General features: G+C 39.7%; 1 protein-coding gene across 3 annotated transcripts in view; it reads left to right on the top strand.

The window, feature by feature from the left end:
- Positions 1–24,441, top strand: part of ACSL4 (acyl-CoA synthetase long chain family member 4) — a 79,598-nt gene that overhangs the window by 16,594 nt on the left and 38,563 nt on the right. Inside the window, exons 2-4 of one of the 3 annotated variants that reach the window (XM_038588058.1) lie at positions 10,835–10,885; positions 22,953–23,189; positions 23,438–23,615. In XM_038588058.1, the coding sequence (XP_038443986.1) occupies positions 22,962–23,189; positions 23,438–23,615 (406 nt within the window). In that variant the 5' untranslated portion in view covers positions 10,835–10,885; positions 22,953–22,961. Of the gene's footprint in view, positions 1–10,834; positions 10,886–22,658; positions 23,190–23,437; positions 23,616–24,441 lie in introns of all 3 variants that reach the window. The other 2 variants (XM_038588057.1, XM_038588056.1) reach the window with 2 other exon arrangements.

The following is a 24,441-nucleotide window of genomic DNA, read 5'->3' as shown; positions in this document are numbered from 1 at the left end:
TTTAAGACCTAAAGGAAGCCAGGGAAAGGGAGAAGAGAATGTTCTTGGCAGAAGGAATAGCATGTGCTAGACCCAGAGGTGAGAGATTAAGCTTGGTGCTTTTGAGAAACTAAAAGAAGTTTATAATGGCTAGAGCCAGGAGATCAGCTCCACTGAAGCTTCACAAAAGTCCTCACAACAGGAGTAATAGTATTCCCTCCATTTTAGAATTGTGGCAAATGAGGTAAAGAGGGTAAATAACTTGCCTGAGGTCACCCAGTGCTGGTAAGGGGCATAGCCAAGAGCTGGACCTAGGCCATCTGGCTCCAGCATTTTGGCTCCTAACTACCACGGCCAACTGCCTCTCAGCAGGGCACTGTGTTATATTGGAGCTTCATTGTCTGTTTCTTTAGCCTTATCTGGTTAATCTGTGGTCTTTTCTTCAGATTGGCCAAGTTAAACAGTTTTTCTTAGCAAACTGAATGTTAGGCTGTCCTAGGCACAGACTATTCCAAGAGCTAAAGCTAATAAATATGTAAAAAACTCCTTAAGCTTACAGCATCTGGGGTAGCCCAAGAAACTCTGCAGTTTCCTTTGGTCTTTTGTCATTGATTGGAAATCAAATGCTTCATTTGATCTGCAACTCTAAGGTTGCTAACCCGTATTTTCCAGAAACATCATAGATGGGAAGTTATAGTTGTATATTTTTTTTTGTTAAAAAATGAGTAATATGTATTCCCTGCAAAACTGGAGTTTTTCCCTGATTGCTAAAGTTAATTTGGCAATTATCTGTTTCTCTGACTTTTAAATTAGTTAAAAGGTAAACACAACTTTTTAAAAACTATTTATTTATTTAGAGAGGGTGCGTGCATGCAAGTGGAGAGGGTAAGGGGAGGCAGAGAGAGAGAGAGGGAGAGAGAATCTCAAGCAGACTCTTCACTAAGCATGGAGCCTCACTCGGGGCTCAGTCTCATGACCTGAGCCGAAATCAAGAATTGGTTGCTTAACAACTGAGCCACCCAGGCACCCTGGGTAAACACAACTTTTTATTTTTTTAAATTTTTTTAAAAAGATTTTTATTCATTTGTTCATGAGAGACAGAGAGAGAGACAGGCAGGCAGGCAAGCAGAGATATAGGCAGAGGGAGAAGCGGGCTCCATGCAGGGAGCCCGATGTGGGACTCGATCCCAGGATTCCAGGGTCACGCCCTGAGCCAAAGGTAGATGCTCAACTCCTGAGCCATCGAGGCATCCAGTAAATACAACTTTTTAAACAGAATAATAGTCTTTAAAAGTTTTATAAATTGAGAGCCTGTAATGGAGATCTTTTCTTACAGGGGATCTGATTTATCCTTTTATGTACTTAAAATGTATAAATGTGTTTTGTAAGATGAGGAATTGACCTCAATTTGAATTTATCAGTTAAGGCTTTTTAAAGTTTATTTATTTTAGAGAGAGAGTGTGTGTGAGTGGGGGTAGGGATAGAGGGAGAAAATCTTTAAGCAGACTCACTGTTAGGTGCGGAGCCCAACACTGGGCTGCATCTCACAACTGGTGAGATCATGACCTGAGCCAAAACCAAGAGTCTGATGTTTAACCTACTGAGCCACCCAGATACCCCTCAATTATGGTTTTAATCTAGATTTTAGAAGTTGGATTATGAAGACTCAGTTGTACGTAAACTAAAATTGTCATATTTTGCATTGTTGAAACACTTGGAATAAAGAATTGTGTGTGTGTGTGTGTATCTGTATGTATGTTTAATGACACAAAGCTGGTACTTTCATTTACTTGCCCATTTGTATATGACAGTGGATTCAGTCAAGAGTTAATGTTTCTCACCAGGGTGAAGGTTGGATTTGCCAATGTAGCCAGCCATACGTTCGTGCCTTGTTCTCTTGTGGGACTAGAGTTAGGGTTATTACTGGAGTCCTCACTAGAGATGTTTTGCCAAAAAAGGGATGGAGACTTTGACAATAATTACACCAGGCCAAAAGGTAAACCAGGGGACAGACTTTGTCTAACTGGCAAGTGTAATCACTGTCATTTTAACCAGTTCATACAGGAATCAAATTTGTGAGCTTAGCTTCCGAAGCACTGGCTCAACCCAGCTGAATTAACCAGCACCCACAGATGGATTTCCCTTCACTTTGGAGTTAAAAAATTGATTTTCAAGTGGATGTATTATTGTATGTTGCAGTGGAATCGCATGAAATCAGCTGTATTCTTTCAGTAATTTTTAGTACTGTGAACTCTGTGCTGCTGGGCCCTTTCAAGGTTATTACAGGACACGCTCATAGCTGTCTGGAATTTACAGGAAGTAGATTACTTAATGATACTTTACTGTTACCCGAAGCATTTTGAAATGAAAACTTGGAGGGAAAGAAATGAATCAACCTTTCCTGCCCACTCCTTTCTGAAGTTAGTACACATTTGTAATGTGATATCACAGTTGATTGGAATGTCTGAAGCAAGACACTCTTAGTCTTAGGTAAGATGATATGCTCTGAAGTTCAGAGTCATTGGTCCCAAAGTTGAGGTTGTAAACAAGTGGATATTGATGGAGAATTTACTTCTGAAATGCACTCCCTTTAAAATCCTTCTTACCACCTGGGTGGAAGGCAGAGAGATGATACCCATTAGGTGCCTTTTGCTTGTGATACTCTTTCTGAAGGAAGGCCTTGATTCCCACCCCCCGCCCCGGGTTGCTGATTCTGGTCTTTTTCCTTGTGGGACAGAAGCATTGGTGAGTATGACCGATGAGGTGCCTATTAAATCTTAGGCAGATATCATCTGGCATTTGAGTTCCTGTTTGTTGTAATCGGGTGAGTGGAACTCCAGGCTTTAAATAAATTATTTGTATTTTAATCTGTGTAGAACCCCTCATGATTGTCCAGCTTTTTGATATCATCTATTCAGTTTCCAATAGTAGTCAATTTTTCTTAGTCACATTTTGGCAGAGGAGACAGCAAAGACAATTGTTAGTTTTAGGAAACCTTTAACATTGAAGTTATAGCAAGAAAAAAAACTGTTTTATTTTGCTTTGGAGATTATATTGCATTAGCAAAAGAAGTTTCTTTTACTTTGAGTCTAATTTAGAAATAGAAGTGTCTGATCTTTACATAGTGCAGGTAAAGTCAACTTTTGGATTCTTTTACAGTGTCACTTTGTCACTTAAGTAGTGTTGAAAGCCTTAGGGGTGATGTTCATTGTCACTTATCAACACACACAAACACACACTAGAATGAACTGAAAGCCTCGTGCTGTATTTTCTACTTAATTATTAATTGATGGTCACTGCATCAGCTTTAGGAAGCATAGGAAAAATAGAAGGATAAAATTAAAAATTACCAGTAATTCTACAACCTAAGGGCTACCCATTTCAGCTTATAGCCTGCATATATTTGAAGAAGTTGATATTCTTTAAGTTACCTCTTCAGCCAATTAAGCTGTGCGCATCTTGAACATTTTCTTGCATCCTTGAATATTCTTTGACATTGCTGCATTTGATGACGGTGTAGCATTTGATCATACGGATGCATCGTTATTTTACCAGTCTCCATTTGGGCATTTGAAATTAGTTCTATGTCTTCTGTTCTCTTTGTAACAGTGATGACTCTTATCTCTGTGTGTGTGTGTGTGTGTGTGTGCGTGCGCGCGCACGCTGCTTTGTTTCTTAGGATATTCTAGAAGTAGAAAATGGAATTACTGGGCTGGGAGGTATGACATAAGAACTCTTGATGCATATTGCCAAATTGCTTTCTAGGAGGCTTGGACCAATTTACACTTCTGTCAATAGTATATAAAGTGCCTTTTTGTATATATTTGGCAACACTAATTTCTTGATTCTTTTTTTTTTTTTAATTTCTTGATTCTTAATTGGCACTACTTTTGATGGAACTTCCACGCATTGCCATTGTAGTAAATAAAACATTCCTGGTAAATGAAAGCGGGAATGTAATATTAACAGTAGCACTGCAGGGAACTGGTGGGCCTGGATACTTCAAGAACCATCAAAACAGTTTTAGCTCTGGGAGTCTGTGCTTCTCAAAATATATTTTTCCTTTCTCGAGCAGTTTATTAATCTCAACTTTAGGGGTAAGCGCTAGTTTGTTTTTTCTCCTAAAATCATTGCTCCATGAGAGCTTAATGTTTATGACTCGGGCCTTTCTGTGCATTTATTAAGACTCATGCTTTTATTGTTTTTAAAAACAAAATTAACTTTTGGCAAAGAATACCTGAATTTTGGAAAGTTTTGGTAGTTACACAGGGTACTTTCTGGTGAGGATTACTCAAAGTAACAAGCACTTGTTTGATTTTTGTTCAGGTCTTTAGTATTATAATAAAAGCCCTATAATTTCAGAATCATCCACATATTAATGTGTTTTTTGAGTAAATTTGGAAAGAAGACAATTTGGTAAGTCCAGTATTTGATATGATGCAAACTATTTGGCCAAAATGTTTAAAACTCAGTGTCCTATGGGCACCTGTGTGGCTCAGTGTTAGTGTCTGCCTTTGGCTCAGGTTGTGATATACCAGGGTCCTAGGATTGAGTCCCATGTCAGGCTCACTGCAGGAAGCCTGCTTCTCCCTCTGCTTATGTCTATACCTCTCTCTGTGTCTCTCATGAATAAATAAATAAAATCTTAAAAAAATCAGTGCCCTAAGATTGTTGGTCCCAAATCAAGAATTACCAGTGTGGCAGCAATATTCATCTGTTAAAACTTTCTTCCACCCAGTGATTGTTTCATAATAGCAAAGCTATACCTTAAGCAGACCTTACAAGTAGGATATATTGATGTTTGTGACTTGAGAACTTTAAAAGAAAATGTGGGGACACCTGGGTGGCTCAGCGGTTGAGCATCTGCCTTTGGCTCAGGGCATGATCCCGGAGAGTCCTAGGATCGAGTCCCACATTGGGCTCCCTGCATGGATCCTGCTTCTCCCTCTGCCTGTGCCTTTGCCTCTTTCTGTGTCTGTCATAAATAAATAAATAAAATCTTTTTTAAAAAAAAGAAAATGTGTTTTTTCCCTCTTGATGCTGTTTTTAATTTAATCCTGGGTAACAGAAAAAACAGCAGTAGTGTACTTTTTTGCTGTTTTCTAATATTCTTTTTCTTTAAGTTTTTTTTTTTTTAAGTAATCTCTATACCCAGCATGGAGTTGCTCTTTTGACTGAGCCAGCCAGGTGTCCCTGTTTTCTGATATCCTCATAATTACTCATCTTAAGAGTAAAACTGATCAATACAGATTAGGAAGAAATTTTTTTTTATTGGAGTTCAATTTGCCAACATTTAGCATAACACCCAGTGCCCATCCCACCAAGTGCCCATCACCCAGTCACCCCAACCCCCCACCCACCTCCCTTTCCACTACCGCTTGTTTGTTTCCCAGAGTTAGGTGTCTCTCATGTTTTGTCACCCTCACTGATATTTTCACTCATTTTCTCTCCTTTCCCTTTATTCCCTTCCATTAATTTTTATATTCCCCAAATGAGACCATATAATGTTTGTCCTTCTCCGATTGACTTATTTCACTCAGCATAATACCCTCCAGTTCCATCCACGTCAAAGCAAATGGTGGGTATTTGTCGTTTCTAATGGCTGAGTAGTATTCCATTGTATACATAAACCACATCATCTTTATCCATTCATCTTTCAGTGGACACCAAGGCTCCTTCCACAGTTTGGCTATCGTGGACATTGCTGCTATAAACATTGGGGTACAGGTGTTCCGGCACTTCACTGCATCTGAATCTTTGGGGTAAATCCCCAGCAGTACAATTGCTGGGTCGTAGGGCAGATCTATTTTTAACTCTTTGAGGAACCTCCACACAGTTTTCCAGAGTGGCTGCACCAGTTCACATTCCCACCAACAGTGCAAGAGGGTTCCCCTTTCTCCACATCCTCTTTAGCATTTGTTGTTTCTTGTCTTGTTAATGTTCACCATTCTCACTGGTGTGAGGTGGTATCTCATTGTGGTTTTTATTTGTATTTCCCTGATGGCCAGTGATGTGGAGCATTTTCTCATGTGCTTGTTGGCCATGTCTATGTCTTAGGAAGAAATTCTTAATTCTACCATATAGGGAAGCACATAAGATGCTTTCCTAATGTTCTAGAAAGTAGAACCTATTATAGCTCCTGTGGTCATTCGGAGGGGAGAGAGGGAGAAGAGTTTCCTTTTAGAAACAAGTTAACGACACCCATTTTAAACTCTATTTTTTGGCTCTGAAAGTGTATGACTTTATAAGTAAAGAGTGGAATTTATATACATCTAGTTTATTTTCCCATCCCAAGTGAAACCTAGTACTTACATCGTAGGTTAGGTACTTGTTATTTTTACATACACTGTTTATATATATATATATATAACTATACTAATGGTAATATTAAATGTGTATGTGTATAAAGATATTAATTACAGGGGAGAGTTTATATAACAAAATGGGTGGTGAGATAATTCTAGAGTTAGGATTATTTTTGTTGGCACTGAAACTAGACTATGTCTTTGAGCTTTGGTAAAGACAATGGGTGTAGCATAATGGTGTATGTAATTTGGGCCAGAATACCTTATGTATTTAGCATAAGCAGGCTCTTACATTACATTTAGTTATCATGTCTCCTTAGTCTCTTTTTGTAACTTTATTTTTATATTTAAATTCCAGTTAACATTAGAGTTGTATTAGTTTCAGGTGTACAATATAGTGATTCAAAATTCCATACATCACCCAGTGCTCATCATTACAAGTGCCCTCCTGAATCCCCATCACCTATTTCCCCCAACCCCCCACTCCCCTCTCTCTGGTAACCATCAGTGTGTTCTCTAGACTTAAGAGTGTTGACTTGTTTGTCTCTCCCCTTACCCCCACCTTTGCTTGCTTGTTTTGTTTCTTCATTTCCACATGAGTGTTATCCTACCATGTAACAATAGCTAGCATTAATATTTGGTGCATATATTGCTAATTTTTCTATGAATATGTACCCACTCAAATATATGTATATATAATAGAGTCATCCCTACTGTTTTGTACCTGTGTTGTTTCTTGATTTCAACATTTTTTGACCTTTGGACTGTATTATATAGTTTGGCAGTTTTCATCTACTAGTCAATATGTGACATACGTACATTTATCGGAAGCAAGACCTGTAAAAAGATCATTGCTTAGGAGATTGTTTTATATTGGACTCACCAGAACTGACTTTGAGATTTGCACACTAAGTGCTCAGGACTTTAATATTTCCCACTCTTTTTGAAACATTCTCTTTTAAACATACGAAGCTTGGTCCTTGAGACATTAATTACAGGAGGAAGATTGATCATGCTTTAAACCTTTCTAGCAGATGCTATCACAAGTTCAGTATTGACTTTACTTCCGGAAGAATGTTTTCAAAATACTGGTGGCTAACCAGTTAGCAGACTAACTTATTTGCAAGAGGGCAAAACTTCATTGTTTTGAAGTAGGTCTCAGAACATGAGGGTTGTCTGAAGTTGAACAGCCCTGCCTCATATTTGTGGTTGCCTTGTCCTTAATCACCATCCTGCTAGCTGCCTGGACACTGGTTTGCTCCCTGGTGTTCAGTGAGCGAGGCTTTCTCAGGGCTGGCTCATTCCCTAATGGAAAGATGATAAACTCTAGATGCTGTATTCTTTTTTTTTTTCATGCCACCAGTTGATCATTAAGTAGAAACAAACTATGTCATATGCTTCAGTCTATTAAAAATTTGCCTTGTGAAGGATTTCCAACTTCCTTGCTTTAACAGAAACTTGCATATACGCATGAAAGGGTGAAAAATGTGTCCCAAATTTGCAGTTCTCATTTCAGCATTTGTGTTTCCCTGATGGCCAGTGATGCGGAGCATTTTCTCATGTGCTTGTTGGCCATGTCTATGTCTTAGATCATCCCTAGTCGTAGCCATTTGTAAATCTGAAGCTTCATGGTGATAATCTGCTTAGTTCTTTAATATGAAATTATTTCTTTGATTTATTGTAATAGAATGACCTTAAGAGGGCCTATTTTATAGGGGGGAGACTAGGGGAGAAGTTAAATTAAGGTTCAGTTATTCTGTTGTATAGGAAAAAATTAGGCTAGGAAATGTGATTTAGTTCCTTTTATCTGGTGGGCTGTGCTTTTTGTTGTTTTTGGTTTTTCAAACAATTAAAGTGAGAGGCGCTGAAAAAGAATCATGTCTGTTTCTTGTATTTAAGAACCTGTGAGAGTTGTTTTGTCTTAACTGATTGATGGAGGGCTGTGAGAGTGGAAATGAGTAGAAGGTTGAAGCTGGGGCTCTCATCCAGCTGAGAGAATTCTCTTGACACTTTGGATTCTCCTCCCCAGTTTCTCCCTCCGTAGTACCAACAACCCAAGTGTAAACTATCCTTCACAAATATCTACTGATGAAATTATTTTCCAAATTAAGCAAACTAGTGGATAGTTTTATGTTTTTCCCTGCCACCCACAGGTCTTCAAATGACTTTGTTGAAAGTTGGTCTTTGTTGCTTATCAGTTACCTGAAATAAACTGGGGGAAATCTGTGTGTGTGTGTGTGTATGGATGGACGGATAGATAGATAGATAGATAGATAGATATAAATATATAAATATGAAGTCTTTTTTCCCCAGCATTCGCTTTTTGAGCTCTTTGGACTTTATTGGAACATGTATATGCAGAGATTTACTTTGCCTATGTTAATATCAAATGTTAGCTCTTTGGGAGAAAAAGAAGAAAATGTTAAGTAGCGTGCCTTCTGTTTTTAAGAACTCTTAACCGCCTGTGTTCATGCATGTACTGACACTGCCCCCAGCACCCTAGTCCCCAAAAGTAGATTGTGGATATTCATTTGAAGTGGAAAAGTAGTTCAATTTAAAAAAATAACACAAAAGGCATGCTCTGTTAATTATCAGTCTGGGTAAAAATCATTATTTCCTTCATCGTTCTGATAGTAGCAAAATAGAATGAACTTAGTTAATACCAGGTAGTTAGGGTAGTCATTAATCATATGGATGATTGTAACTTCCACTGGGGTGTCTAGATTTTTTTAAAAAAAAAAAAGCAGTTTGAAGGGTTTTTCTCCTAGTTATTTGCAAGTAGTACCTGATTATTGCTGCATGGAAATAAGAATTCATTTCTTCTTCAAAATCATAGTCGTGTCCAGGACATCCCTACAGTGTTGAAATGTAAGCAAGCAATGTTAAGTTATGGAAGGGCCTTATTTTACCATTCTGAGCATTCAAATGCTAAGTCGTTTTCTCCTGCAGTGTACAAAATAGGTTAATCCTCAGCTGTAAACTGACCCTAAGCCTTCATAGCATATGTTATCTTGAAGAACATCACAAAACTGATCTGTGTATTCATTGAGGGAAGATGAAAATATCTCTAGGTTTTTGCCTAGAGAAGTGCTGTATTTTAATTTGGAAAGAATCTTGCAGTGTTTAAGGGACATTATTCATTTTGGGTTTTGATGGGAAAGTCACTAGGCGCCTGCAGGCACTTGGGGTGAGGATGTCTGGGTAGATCGATTGGTTTCCTCTGGTTAGACTTTGTCCCTGAACTTGGCTCCTGTCCTGGCGGGTTTGGGGGGTGAAGAGGTACAGATAAAACGAGTAAGAGCATGACTCCTGCTTCTTGCCATTTTCTTTTTATTTTTACTTTAAAATTTTTTTATTGAGAAATAATTGACATATAACATGTGCAAGGTGTACAACAGATTGATTTGATACATTTATATATTGTTATGATTACCACCATACCTTTAGCTAATGCCTCTATTGCATCACGTAATTATCATTTCTTTTTTTGTGGTAAGAACATTTAAGATCTAGTTTCTTAGCAGTTTTGAAGTATATGACACAGTATTTCAACTGTGATCACCGTGCTGTGTATTTGATCTCCAGAACTTCCTCATTTTCTAGTTGTAGTCTGTACCCTTTAACAACATCTCCCTGGTTCCTCCTACTAGCCCCTGTTAACCACCATTCAACTCTGGTCCTATGAGTTTTAGCTGTTTTACATTCCCCATATGAGTGACATCCTGCAACATTTGTCTTTCTCTGCCTGGCTCATCTGACAAAGCATAGCATCCTCAAGGTACATCCACGTTGTTGCAAATGGCAGGCTTTCCTCCTTTCTCATGCTGAATATATTCCACTATATGTATATACCACATGTTCTTTATCCATTCATCCATTGGTAGACACTTAGGTTGTTTCCATATCTTGGCTATTGTGAATACTGCAGCAAACATGGGAGTGTGGATATCTTTTTGATAACCTGTTTTCATGTCCTTTGACTATGTTTCCAGAAGCGGGATTGCTGGATCATATGATAGTTGTATTTTTAATTTTTTATGCAACCCCCATACTGTTTTCCATAGTGGCTACACCGATTTACATTCCCACCAACACTGTGCAAAGCTTTCCTTTTCTCCACATCCTCGCCAATGCTTGTTATCTCTGGTCTTTTTGATGACAGCCATCCTGACAGGTGTGAGGCGATATCTCATTGTGGTTTTGATTTGCATTTCCCTGATGATGAGTGATGTTGCGCACCTTTCCATGTGCCTGTTGGCCATCTGGATAACTTCTTCAGAGAAATTCAGCTCCTCTGCCCATTTTTCCAATCTTGCCATTTTCGCACAGTTTTGACTGCTGTTTCTTAGGCTGAGTTACTTTTCTGTGATCCCAATAGCATTACTTCTAGCCATCCAGTTATCTCTAGTCACATCTTTGTTTTCCTGTGATACCTGGCTCATTATGAGCTAAGGTGCATAGGTGTAATGTGAAACAGCATTTGAGTTTTTTTTTTTAAAGGGGTTATTTTTTCATGTCCATGTACCCATAAATGTTGTCTTTTATTACAGATTGAAATCACAAAAGATATACGTGCTCTTCTTAAGAGGAAAAGGGAATCTGTAAGTATTCTTTGAAAGTTCTAAGTTTGTAATTTTATCAGCTCTTGGAGGAAATGAAGTTTTAACCATACTAACAGTCACCCTGATTCTGTTTGTAGTGGGAAAACCCTGCCAATCTCCATGTTTGTATTAAAAACGCAATATCCAGATAAGTAAAATGGGAAAACTTTTTACTCTGCACAACCTATAAAATTTAAACCATCACCACTAATTTAATAAAAGGGGGAGTGATCATTGAAATCTAAGTAAAATCTTTTTCCTTGAGCGGTGACCAAAATCAGAATCCCAGTGTTCGCATCTTGGGCCTTCAAAATTACTTCGTCCAGTGTTTCCCAAACATTGATTTTTTAGACCAATGGTGGTCAGTCAGGAGGTTTTAGTGGTCCAGGGTGAAGTGAGGACAGCAGGCCATGAGTTTTTAAGGCTAAATTCTTCCCATTTAAATGATTAGTTGTTATTATAAGATTTGTCCATCTAATTTGGGGGTATTAAATACCTTCTATATCTTATGAGATGATGGTGATAGCAAATGGTAGGGTTTTTGGTTTTTTTTTTTTAATGTCTATACCCCTTTACCCGCCCCCCCCAAAGGCCGCTGTGTCCATCCCTTCACTATTCTTCTTTGCTTTTAAAACTTTTACTGGCCTGTGTTCTCTTAAAATAAGAATCCACTTTTCTCATTTTGCAGATGAGGAAATAGACAAGAGGTTATTTGTTCTAGAACCAAAACCCTGCATACAATGCTGTCTCTCTAGTATTTCTGGTCTTCTGAGAGTCACCTTAATTATAATAGGTTATAAACTTGAAACAGAAGATCTAATTCTTTTGAGCTAATAACTATTTTTGAATTCCAAGCATAAAGAAATTCGAGACTTAATGTTCTTATGTAGCTCAGGGCTAAGTTCTCCTGATTAGCCTGTGTTAGAAAAATCTTAAACCAGAAATTTTCATCAGCAGGCCCAAATTAGCCATCCTGAATTCAGCTGCTTAGCACACTATCCCATGATTGATAACCGAGGTAAGGGTTCTATCAGTGAGGTTAGTGTTTCCTTTGGGAAATAGGCGGTGGTGCCATCCTGAGGGCAGTAGTATTCAGGCTTCTACAGTTGATTTATTGATCCACAGAGTCTGTTTCCTCCCTGCTTCCCACTTGGCATCCCTTCTCTCTCTCTCTCTCTCTCTCTTACACACACACACACACACACACACACACACACATACCCTACAAATATAAACATTTATAGCAGTTGGCCTACAGCCCATCTAGATATGTAAGAGAAAAAACAACCAAGGCAAAGAATCAGAGTTGCCAAATGCATTGGCAGAAACATATGGCCAGTTGTGTTCAAAAGTTTACAGATACTTTGGAGTGCCTTTGACACTTCAGAGGGTCCTCCTAGATTGGCATAGCTGGGCCTCGGCTATCCCAAAATACACTTCAAAGCAGAAATACCTAATTTCTTTATTCCCCTCCTTCCCTGCCTCCCTCACCTTAGTGAAGCCTACGTGGGCCAGGGAAACGAATGAACGTGAAGAGAACAGAATGGAAAGTAATCCTCATCCCTAGTATGGGGACATGAACTCTAGGAGTGCTTTTCCACGGCTTCGTGTATTTAGTGTCATGTGGCTTCCTCCTTTAGTGAAGAACTCTTTAATTTCTAAAAAAGTCAGGCACGCCTATAATGAAATGCTAAGAATTGAAAAAATAACTTTTTGAGTCTTCTGCAGTCTTCTGAATGTGTGTACCCTTCTCTTTACTAGTGCTAATATTTGAGAGTTGACTGTATGGCTACAGGATGTCAATCTTAGACAGATTTATCAGTCTTTGAGTTCTTATATTAGTCTCACTTATAAAGGTATATTTAATACTGAAGAGCAGAGTGGTTTTTTTTTTTTTAAACGAACAAAAAAAACCCCCCATAACTCAGTTTCACATGGTGGCCATTTGGGTGAATTGTAGTGACTTATTTGGCCATTTTGTAAGAAATGACATAAGACTACATTGTTGCATAATTTGTAACAATATAAAGTACTGGGAAACAACATTAGCAAAGAACTAACCTGTTGGACTGGCTCCTCCTCTAGCAAATGTGGAGGGTAGGTCATGTGGCAGAAAAAGGTATAGTTGCAAAATTCTCCCTGTTACACAAAGTTGTACTTGGGGAAGTATTACTGCTGGTCACAGTTATTTTTTTTAGACCTATACTCCTGATTGGCAGCCTGCAATTTGTGTTACTTTGTTATTTATAGGTAACATGACAGGAAAGAGATACAGTCTCTCGGACAAAATACATTTATTATAACTAATTTAATTTGAAAGTTAAGTTCTGTAACCCAATTAGTTTTGATTAGCTTATATTAAAACCATAACTGTGTTCCCATAGAGAAAACATACTTAGGAAACAGGAGGCTTTACAGACAAAATTAAAGTTTAAACCATGGCACAATGTGCCCTCCCATTGAGCAGCGGCAGTTAATCCTCAGCAGTAGCCTAGGATGTTGAATTTGGCATTGTGCTATCTACTCCCCTTTTACGGCACCAAACCCTTTTTTATTTCTCTCCAAATACATGCCTCCCAGAACTTATTTTTTTCTCCCTTCCTCCTGATGTCTATTAAAGTTGGATCATAATATGCTTTGTCAGTAGGTGCCATTTCTAGCATGGTCTGTCCCCAAAGTCTATACACCCGTTTCCCAACATTTGGAAGCTTCAAATTTAAAAATCAAGTGTGTTGTGAGGACTTAAAATGAGGAATAGGTACCTAATTATACACAGTGTATGTGAAGTGTGTAGGCAGCAGCATTGGCTCCTAGATCTCCTCATTTCAACACATATAGATAGGATCCCAATTATAAGATCCTATGACCTAGAAAAAACATTATCTGATGCATGCTGGGGGATGTTCTTAAGGCATTATGGGAGGGGACTCTAGCTACAGTGTGAAAGAGCATCTTCAACATGGCAGCTGAGGTGCTTTCTTTGCTGGGAAAAGCTGGGAAGAGACTGGCAGGATGGCGACTTCAGGGGTTAATACCTCTCCAGGTGATGAAGTAGACAGGCTTGGTTAAGCTTGTTAGAGACGCACCCAAAGATCAGTCCTAGTTGTGAGACGCTTCTAGTCAAAATAGCTATGAGCTCATTACAGGTGCAGTGTGCGGAGAGAGGGCATTGTATGTGTTCACCCAAGGTTTTTGCTTTGTTTTGCTTTTTTAAGTTTTCAAATGTATTTAGTATAATTACTGTGGTTTGGGTTTAAAGTTTGTACAAACTATACCATATTGATTAGATTGGTTTGTCAGTTTGAATCAGAGGAGACTTACAAAGGGCAGGTGAATATATATTTCACATGATTATTCAGTCTTGCAAACTAACCACAAAAATCCTATTTCTAATGCCTTTTATTTTCTTAAAATAATGACATTTTTAAAGTCTTAATATGAAAATGTGAAGTATGTTATATTATAAATATATCTCCTACAAAGTTTGATTTCACTAAACAAATGCAACCATTCTGTTACGGTCATATTTGAGCTTCCTCCTGTATATTTTAAAATCATTTGGAATTTTTTAATAGTGTGTGAGAGAAAGTAAGATTTTAAAAAAAGCACTCCACCCCTTTCCAAAAATCTTAGTGATGCAACATCTATGTAGAAATATGATCTTTTAAAGTGCCACAGGTATGTTATCTCTTTCATCTCTTGGAACTTTTATAATTGTTTTCTGATTTGATGTTGAATAGATACAGCTAACCCCTTTCAGAAGGCAAATTGTCTCTTTATTTGGTATTTAAATCACCCTTAAATGATGTGTGACTTGAAAATGCAATTTCTTGAAGTATCACGCAGTTAATCATTGATTTTCAAATTGATTCCTTTTACATTTTCATAAGGTTGTTTGTTAGGGACAGATGACATCAATCTGTCCTTATGTGTTTCAACTTGGCAAGTGCATGGATCCTTGCTTGATATAGTCTGTTTTCTCAGACGTTGGGGAGAAAAAGTCTTGGACTTCAGTTTATCAGTTCTTTTTCATTGACAAATTGATGTTGCTGTGTGCTTCTGGGGGAGATGATTCCTTCTTTTAAATTCAGACTAGTCAATATGTAGTGTTTGTTTACTTTGTGTACTAGAGCTTAAATGTATCACTAATGCTTTTTGTGTTTAACCTAACTGTCTCAGAGCATTTGAAGTAACTGGAATGAAATACTTCACATTAAACTTGACCTCAAGACAGAAAGTAAAAGAAAATTTTATCTGATTTCCCATTAAGATTGCTAGGACTTACTAGATACCTAAAGGGTTTTTTTTTCCCACCTATAAAAATGCCTTAGGACACAGGAAGGATCAGTGCTCGAAATTCCTGCCAGTATTTCTTCATACATGGAGTTTGTCACTGTCACCTATTTACTTATTTATTCACCTATTTAGATGATACCAGTATGACCAGGGTCACAGACAATAGAGCGGGAAGCATAGCTTTAAAATCTATTTAAATCTATTACAGTCTGTTTAAAGTCTATTAGCCTTGGATCAAAATTCTGATTTCACTGTGTCACCTTGGGGGAATTGCCTCTCTGAGACTGGTTATATCATCAGTGAAATGAGGGTACTACTTCAAAGGGGTTTCCTGAAGGATTCAATGAGATAATGTGTCTAGAGGACTGAGCATGGTGCCTAGCTCAGAGTAAATGCTCAATGGGTGGTTATTAATCTGATCTCCATGCAGAAGGGTAAACTGCAACAGGAACCGAGAACTGTTTTATGACCAAAGATGATGGCCTGCCCCTTCCTGGCAGCCCTACAAATAAATTCCTTCCTTGATTTCAAAGAAGCACAATGTAGAGTTCATGTCCTCCTAATGGGTAGAGCAGCAGGTATCACTCTTCATTCAAAGGACAGCATACTTTTACAAGAGGCATGGGTGAAAAAGCATGTAGTACCAACTACGTAGCCTTTGTGCTTTTAGAAGAGCAGTCTTATACTTCTGGGCAACAGGTAGTTTTTCCAGTTTTATATTTTCTGTTAAGCAACTAAAAACAGGTTCAAACTTATTTTAGGGATTTTAAGACCGTACCCTGTTCCAGAATGTTGACACGGACAAATGACTTTTTTTTTTAAAGAAGCCACCTTAGTTGGTGGCTTCCAGGCTGTTGTACTTGCATACATTTTTACTTTATTGTTCAGAGCAATGCTTTATCTGTTCTTATTTCAGTCACCAGGTTTACTGCACTGCAAATGGGTGGAGGGACTGTTGTCATTGCTGAGTGTTCTGCAGCAAACTGTAAACTCTGTCTCATGGAGCTTATGTTCCAATGGGGCCATCGATAACAAATATGAAAAGGAAAGCAGGTGTTGTATTGGCGATAAGTGCTCAGGAGCAAAACAGAGCAAGAAAGGGCCTGGGTGCCATTTTAGGATTGCTGGAGAAGGTGATATTTGAATAAAGACAAAAAAGGAGGTGGAGGAATAGGCTCTGCCTGTGTCTTGGAAGAACATTCCAGGCAGAGAGGAAAACATGTACAAAGGCCCTGAGGCAGGATCCTGCCTGGTGTCTTCCAGAAACAGTAAAGAACAGGTTGAACTAAAGCAGAATGAACCAGGGCAAAGCCTGGGAGATAAAGTCAGAAATTTCAGAGAGAGTGGAAAGATCCCGTAGTCTCATAGGGCAGAGTGAGGACTAACTTCTGAGTGGGGCGTACAGGGATCCTTTGAAAGGTTTTGAGCAGACGACTAATATAATCTACCTTACCTTTTCACTGGAGCAGTCTGGCTGCCAAGTTTTGAATTGGTTATAAAAGTGAAAGCAGGGAAATCAGACTGGTAATTGCATCTATTTAGGTGAGAGATGGTAGCGGCTTATACCAGGATAGTAGCAGTGGAGGTGGTGAGAAGCAGTTGAATTTGGCCTGTGTTTTGTAAGTAGAGCTGGTAGGATTTGTTGCTATGAAGTTGGGTGTGGAATGTGTGAGGAAAAGGATGCAAAGGAGGGAATCTCTAAGGTTTTTGGTCAGAGCAGCTGGAATTACAGAGCCAGGCAAAACTGGGTGGGATAGGTGTATGGCAGGACAGTCAGTGGCTCAGCTTTGACCATTCTAAGTCTGAGGTACTTGACTGAGGGATCTGTTGAGGAAGAAGTTGGATCTACAAATCTGGTGTTTGAGGAAGACTTCCAGGGTAAGGGGGAGAAATCTGGGAGACCTCACCATGTACATGCCATCTAAAGCCATGGAACTAAATGAGATCACCATGTAAGTGAGTGAGAGAAAGCCAAGAGGGGGTTCAATGACTGAGGGCTGTTGCATTTAGAGGTCAGGAAGATAAGGAAGAAGCAGCAGAGAAGACTGAGAAGGAACAGCTCGAGAAGTCAGAAGAAAACAGGAAGAAGTGCAGGTTCCTGGAAGCCAAGTGAAGAAGTTTCAGTCAGGAACAGAGCGTCAGCTGGGTCAAAGGCTGATGATGAGTCAAGGGAGATCAGGGAACCTTAACTGACCTTGGGACGTGAAGACATGGAAGTCACCTTGATCAGAGCAATTTGTGGAGGAGAGTGTAAAAGCCTGATTAGTAGGTTCAAGGGGAAATAGGGGGAGAGAACTGAGAGAGGAAGAACACAGGTGATTCTCAAGGAGTCCCCAAGAGAAGAAGAAATGGAGCTGTGGCCAGAGAACATATAAGAGAGGGAGTGGTTTTTAAGGTGAGAGAAATAATAGCCTGTTATGCTAATGGACATGATTCAGTGGAGCAGGGAAAGTTAATGGAGTGTGAGAGGGAAGAGTCCATGGAGGAGCATCACCAAGTGGGGAGGGGGGGACACGACAGGGCCGTGGAGCACCAGTGGAGGGGTTAGCCCTAGCCGGGAGAGGCACTGGTCCGTGTACATAGTCTTGGGAGAGAAAAGAGCACGTGGCCACAGATGCAAGAAGGTGGGTGGGTACAGTGGTGGGAGCATGTGCAAGTTCTCAGACTGTTGCAATTTTCTCAGCAAAACAATAAGCCAGCTCAGCAGCTGAGAATGGGGATGGAGGAGGAGCAAGTGTTGGTGGTCAGAAGAGCGAGGAACCAGCAGGAAACACAGGAGGAGAGCAAGCCAGTGAATGGAGTGGTATGGTGCAGTGGTTTCCTCGCAGCATTGAGGGCTGTCGTGGGTATAAAGCAGGTGGGGGGGGGGGGAGCAGTACTCCGCACAGTCCAGTTTTTCTCCAGCCAAATTCAGTTGCATGGGTGCAGGTGCAGACTCCAGAGGAGAATTGGATTTAACCAGGTTGTAGTTTTGCCCAATAAGGACAACAAAGTGAAAGGGGGCAGGACGGTTGAGAGTGTATTCCAGGGACTGATAATTATCACCTGTGGAATGTAAGCTGGCTGTGGGGAAGGATTCTGCCAACAGTGCCACAAAGTAGATAATGCAGGTAATATTCCTGTGTTTATACATGATGCCACTGACTGAGAGCTTTTATGTTAGAGGTCATAAGACTTGTTCGGAGTCCCACTTAACAGCACATGTGAGGTTGGACCCAGACCTCCTACCATTTCCCACCCAGGAAATCAGATTTTCTCTTCTGTAGAGAACAATTCACTCCCCCTTAATATAATAGGCAGGTGTTGAATCTTGAGTTGCTAAATCATCATACACATGTGTCTGTTATAGAACTGCATGCTAGTAAATCTGGCTCTCAAAAATTCAATTTTCCCACTAACTTAGATCCCGAAAGTGGAGCAGCACTTGACATGGAAAGCATTAAAGCATCTGCTACACTACTTGCTGCTTCTCACGTCCATCCTGCACTCTTTGGCCTCCATCTGTTCATTCATCACTTTGTTCTCTCTTTTAGGACTGTCCTCTTGTTCCAGTCATTTTCTTTGTCTTTTGAAAACATACTATCCTTCATGCCTACCTCAAGTACTATGTTTTTTTTGTGAAACCTTTCTGGATGGTTCCACTTCCTCCTTCATCTCTTTTTTTTATCCCTCCCAAACTGGATGCAGTATCCCCCCTCTTTTGAATATGTTTAGCATTTTGTTCTTAAGAGAGATATATAGCTTATTTTTTTTCAGTAATCTCTACACCCAACATGGGGCTCAAACTCAGGACCCTGAGACCAAGAATTGCATGCTCTTCCAACTGAGCCAGCCAGGCACTCCTTTTATGGCATATATTATATTCTATATATTTGTGAACTGATCTCCCTGTCCTCTACCACACATATGAACACATGTGTACATGCATATAAAATATTGGGGGCATGCTTTACTCATCTTCGTATCAAGTGCTCAAAACTTACACACGGTAGGTGTTCTCATCTTTAAAAAAATGAATTTATCAATGGATGTGAGTATAACCCTGGAAAACCTTTGGCAAGGAAAGATTTTCAAATGACAAGCAAAACTGGGCAGAGGCTGGCCAGTGGGCTTGCAAGAGTACCGGATTTATGGACGGGCCTTGGTTACAACGTGCACTCTGCTATTCATTCACCAATATCAGTGGTTCAAACATTCAGCTGAACTGGGGGCTCCAAGAAGTCCTGTCAGGGGCTGCCAATCCTCTCCCACCAAAGCAGCTCTGCTTTTGGCTTTTGTCTCTCTATATTTGTGTTTTCCATATTCGCATAAGATTTTATTCCAATGGATTACCCATGCCCCCCTTGCCACTACCAGAAAGAATTTCAGAATGGCTGGAGTAAATAATGTCTCTGATCTCTCCTCACCTAAATGTTCTTCTCGGCTTGCCTATTGTGTGTGTGTGTGTGTGTGTGTGTGTGTGTGTGTGTGTGTGTATCTGTATCTCTATATTAGGATTAAGTGGAAGATGTTTCCTGACCTCCAAGGCTTAAGGCAAATATGTGTAAAAGAGTAAGTGTATATACCATGAATGGCTAAAAAAATGTATAATACAGTTAATCGAATTAGGTTATAAGCCCTTTGAAAACTGTCTTCTTTATATATCTTCAGCCCCAAGTCTGACAATTTCTCAATTGAAGGCAAGACTTTTTTTGATCTTCTGGTATTGTCTTTGAGAATTTATATATTGAAATAAACATTATTTTGTCTTGAATTATTTTCCTTTTGGTACTCCTTTCTATCACTAGTAGGGAATTATTTTTTAGAATTATGCACATAAGTAGGTTATCATATGTGACTACTCTTTAAGATTGTAAGAGCATTACAGAATAAATGTTCTGAGAAAGGTGTGGAGTTTGATAGGGTTGAGAACTACTGGTCTCTGCCATATACTTAGGTGCTTAGATGTTTGGTAATATAATCAAGGATCAAAATGAGTGGTAGACATTTCAAGTGATGTAGCAAGTTAGAAAAAGGAAGGATTATTGTGAATTTGGGTTGTAATGAAATGGGTGACAGAGAGAGGTTAGAGGGGACCTGGCATACTGAGGACTTGGACACCATGATAGACAATTGACATACCTTATCTTGAAGAAATGAATGGCCAGAGTTGTCAGACTGAGGAAACAATTTCTACCTAGGGTAAATCACAAAATTTAAAGTTGGAAGGACCCCGAGAAATCATCTAAGCCAGCAGTTCTTACTTCAGGGTTGGTATCACCCTCTGCGGTTTGTGGAGGGATTTTCAGGAACCCCCCCTCCAATTATATATACCATTTTGCATAGCTTGGGTATATAGGTCTCATTGGATTCTTTTTTTTTTAAGATTTTAAAAAAATTTTTTTTAAAGAATATGAGGTTTATTTTTTTAGAAGATTTTATTTATTCATGAGAGACAGAGAGAGAGAGAGAGAGAGAGATGCAGATATGCAGAGACACAGGCAGAGGGAGAAGCAGACTCCATGCCATGCAAGGAGCCTGATGTGGGACTCCATACCCGGTCTCCAGGATCACACCTTGGGCTGCAGGCGGCGCTAAACTGCTGCGCCACCGGGGCTGCCCCAAGATTTATTTATTTATTAATGAGAGACACAGAGAGGCAGAGTTATAGGCAGAGGGAGAAACAGGCTCCTCGCAGGGAGCCTGACGCGGGACTCGATCCTGAATTCTGGGATCATGACCTGAGCTGAAGGCAGGCATCCCCTCATTGGATTCTAAAAGGGTCCATCACCTCTGTAGCAAAGGGCTACTGATCTAGTCTGATATTAAGCTCCATTAGATTGTTTGGCTCAAGCTTACACAGCGAGTTTTAGTGACAGAGATGGAGATCGAAACCCAGGTCTTTCCACTAGTAGTTTCTTGCTTATTTTACCCCCACTGAGTTTAAGGACATGCACAAAACCTGAGGCAGGATTAAGCTACCACTTTATGGTAATTGGTGTAAAAACAACTGCCCTGGGTTCAATAGTCTATTCCCACAAGAGTTGCAGAAGGATGGGCTTCAATTTGTCTCTTCAAAGTGAACTATTATTTTAATTTTTATAGTTGAAATACGCCGCCATTCACCAAAATAGCTTTCTCAGTTGAAGGAAGGCCCAGCCCCCTGTGAATTATTATTACCCCTAAGGCCATTGCTGTCCAGTTGGCACTATTTCTCTGACCTGCAATAGCCCCTGGTTTTGTGCCCAATCAAATCAAAATTACTTTGTCTGATCTGTCAGATCCTGTACTACCATAAGCTCTTTAGTCAATGTGCATGCACTTTGTGCCCCATTCAGGCTAGTGAGTGCCTCCTTATTGGCACTCTCCAGCCCCTCAAAGCCCTTTCACTCCTACCTCTGTGTCTCTCCATGTGGCTTCCCTGCCTGGAATGCTCTCCATTCTTTCTCTCCTTTTCTGGGGCCAGTTTAATAAGTCTCCTCTCCACAGAGCCTGCTTGCCCTCCCTCTGAATGCCTGTTGCATTTATTGCATGTACCACACACCATAGCACTTCACTCTTTCTGCAAGGCTCTTCCCTGGAAATGTTTCAGCGGTGGTTGCTCTGGGAGTGGGGTTCCTGGCAGTCCAGGGTGGGGCCCTGGACACCCCCAGGCCCCAATTAAGCCAGAGCAGTTCTGCTTTAGTCACCTAGGTGGGAAGTCTGCATGAATTTTTATTTGAAGAAGTGGTTTAGCTGCCCCCCCCAGCCCCTGCCCCACCAAAAACAGTTTGAAAAACACTGGATCTGACTTGTGTGCTGATTGCCTCATAAAGTGCTGACTGGTCATGAGCAAGGGCTGGGGATGACACTAGTTTGGACCCATGCTTCTGCTGTTCCCAGGCACTGGGTGCAATTCTGAGCACAAAACGAACACTTAGGAAATGACTTGGCCATTATACTGCTTAACAGTTGGGGACGGATAGGAGCTAGTGAACAGCATTACCTCAGAAATTGACCTTAACGAGAGCTCAGAATAGCATTTCTGGGTTGATGGTTGGGAAAAAAGCATAAATCGGGGGGGGGGGGGGAAGGGGAGGTATTTCTCCCATTTCAGGTACAAAACCTAACCCTACTTAAATCTACCCAGTTTATCTACATATTTAAGAGAAACCTCATTATTGGCATTCCCAAGGTTCAACCAAACTTTACTATCCCTGCCATATGTTTGTATAAGCATGAAAGTAGTGTCACTCAAGTGACTTGCAGAGTGATGTTCAGAGTAGAGTATCCCTAAAAACCCAGACAAAATTAAATTCAGAAGTTTATGGCAATGCTTAAAAATGGAAAGTGCCAGTCTTTCAGACCAGTTATTTCAACTTTCTGTATCAGATCAATGATATAAACTACTGAAGACCTGAGTATTTAAATCAATATTGCTATCAACTTGTTAATGCTCTTGTTTTGTTTTGTCTTTTTTTTTCCTGCTCTCTGCCTGGTTCATTGTCTTCACCTACAGGTGTACTTTATTGTCAGCTTCCAAAGATTACTAACTTTTATCTGTATCATTAAAATTGAACTGCCTTGGCTATACTGCTACTCTTACTGCTGCTTCCGTTATTGCCTTCTTCAGCAAAATAAGGCTTTCTGCAGCCAAAGAATAACAAGAAATAAACACCACTGTAGAAGCCTTGCCACTATGAAACTTAGGCTAAACGTGCTCACCATTATTTTGCTGCCTGTCCACTTGTTAATAACAATATACAGTGCCCTTATATTTATTCCATGGTATTTTCTTACCAATGCCAAGAAGAAAAACGCTATGGCAAAGAGAATAAAAGCTAAGCCCACTTCAGACAAACCTGGAAGTCCATATCGCTCTGTCACGCACTTCGACTCACTAGCTGTCATAGACATCCCCGGAGCTGACACTCTGGATAAGTTATTTGATCATGCCGTGTCCAAGTTTGGGAAGAAGGACAGCCTCGGGACCAGAGAAATCCTAAGTGAAGAAAATGAAATGCAGCCGAATGGAAAGGTTTTTAAGAAGGTATGGCATCTTTGTGCTTTATAATTTTTCTTTGAAGGGGAAGGTATGCTTCCCTGTAGCATACATCAAACGCATTTTTAAATATGCTGCTATTCCATGTAAATATGCTGTGTAACCAATTCACAGAAGGTGCTCACAGCTTCTGTATATTTACTTAAAGGCAGTTTTAGAGTTCTATACTTTGAATAGCCTTTTAATTGCTTGTTTGAATAAATATACTCATATTAGAGCATGTCTCCATTTAACAGTTAATTCTTGGGAGTTATAAATGGATGAGCTATCTTGAAGTGAACTGCAGAGTGAATAATTTTGGTAGTGGACTCACTGCACTGGGACTGAAACCAAAGAACACTATTGCCATTTTCTGTGAGACCAGGGCCGAATGGATGATTGCAGCTCAGACCTGCTTTAAGTACAACTTCCCTCGTAAGTGCCTTACATTTTTGGAAGGGGAGGAAAGAGGTTTTTAGTAACATGTGAAATTGTCCTGCAATCCTATTGTTTTCATGGTAGGTGGTCTTTAGCAATTTTTCTGCATAAGTTCTATACATAAAACAGTACATGCTGAGGTGAAAAGCTCTCTGATGATTCCTGTTAAAGAAAGTTAATTTCTTAGAGCCAGTATGGGAATTGGCAGCTTAATGGACACAATTTAGAATTTTACTTTTCAATTGGAAGTGAATTATACCTGAAAGATTTGGGATTTGGGGGTATGATTTAGGAAGCGACACACAAAATAATGATTAAAACAAACAATCATTGCTTAGGATTATTCTAGTTCACTGCTTCATTTCGAGGCCTCCTCTTTGACTTATTCCATTTTACATGTGAAATGAGCACATAACAGCTTGAACTGACATTAGATATGATTGCCAAATTTTTATCATCCCTATACTTACTTTTACAGTTTTCTGGGTTTGCAAAGTCATTTATCCAACTCCAAAGTGGAAATTATTATCTCCCACAGGACAAGGGTAGAGCTGAATTTCCAATCTGATCTAAGTTTAGCAGATGTCCCTTGATTCTAACTGATCTTGGTTTCAGCTTAGGTTTCCTTTGTCTGGTAGCTCCAAAATATAGGCCCACCCACTTACAGCTTGAAGGTCACCAATCAACTTGGACACTGGGCCCACTAAAAAAAAACTCCCTAAAAGGAATGATAACATGATTCTGACTTAAGATCCTCAGTCTGAAGATTCTCAAGGACTTACCCATTTTTTGGTGCTATGACCAAGGAAAGCGCTTGTCACAG

The sequence above is a fragment of the Canis lupus genome, chromosome X (assembly GCF_011100685.1).
Source record: "Canis lupus familiaris isolate Mischka breed German Shepherd chromosome X, alternate assembly UU_Cfam_GSD_1.0, whole genome shotgun sequence".
NCBI lineage: Eukaryota > Metazoa > Chordata > Mammalia > Carnivora > Canidae > Canis > Canis lupus.
This window is presented reverse-complemented; position numbering and strand designations above follow the sequence as displayed.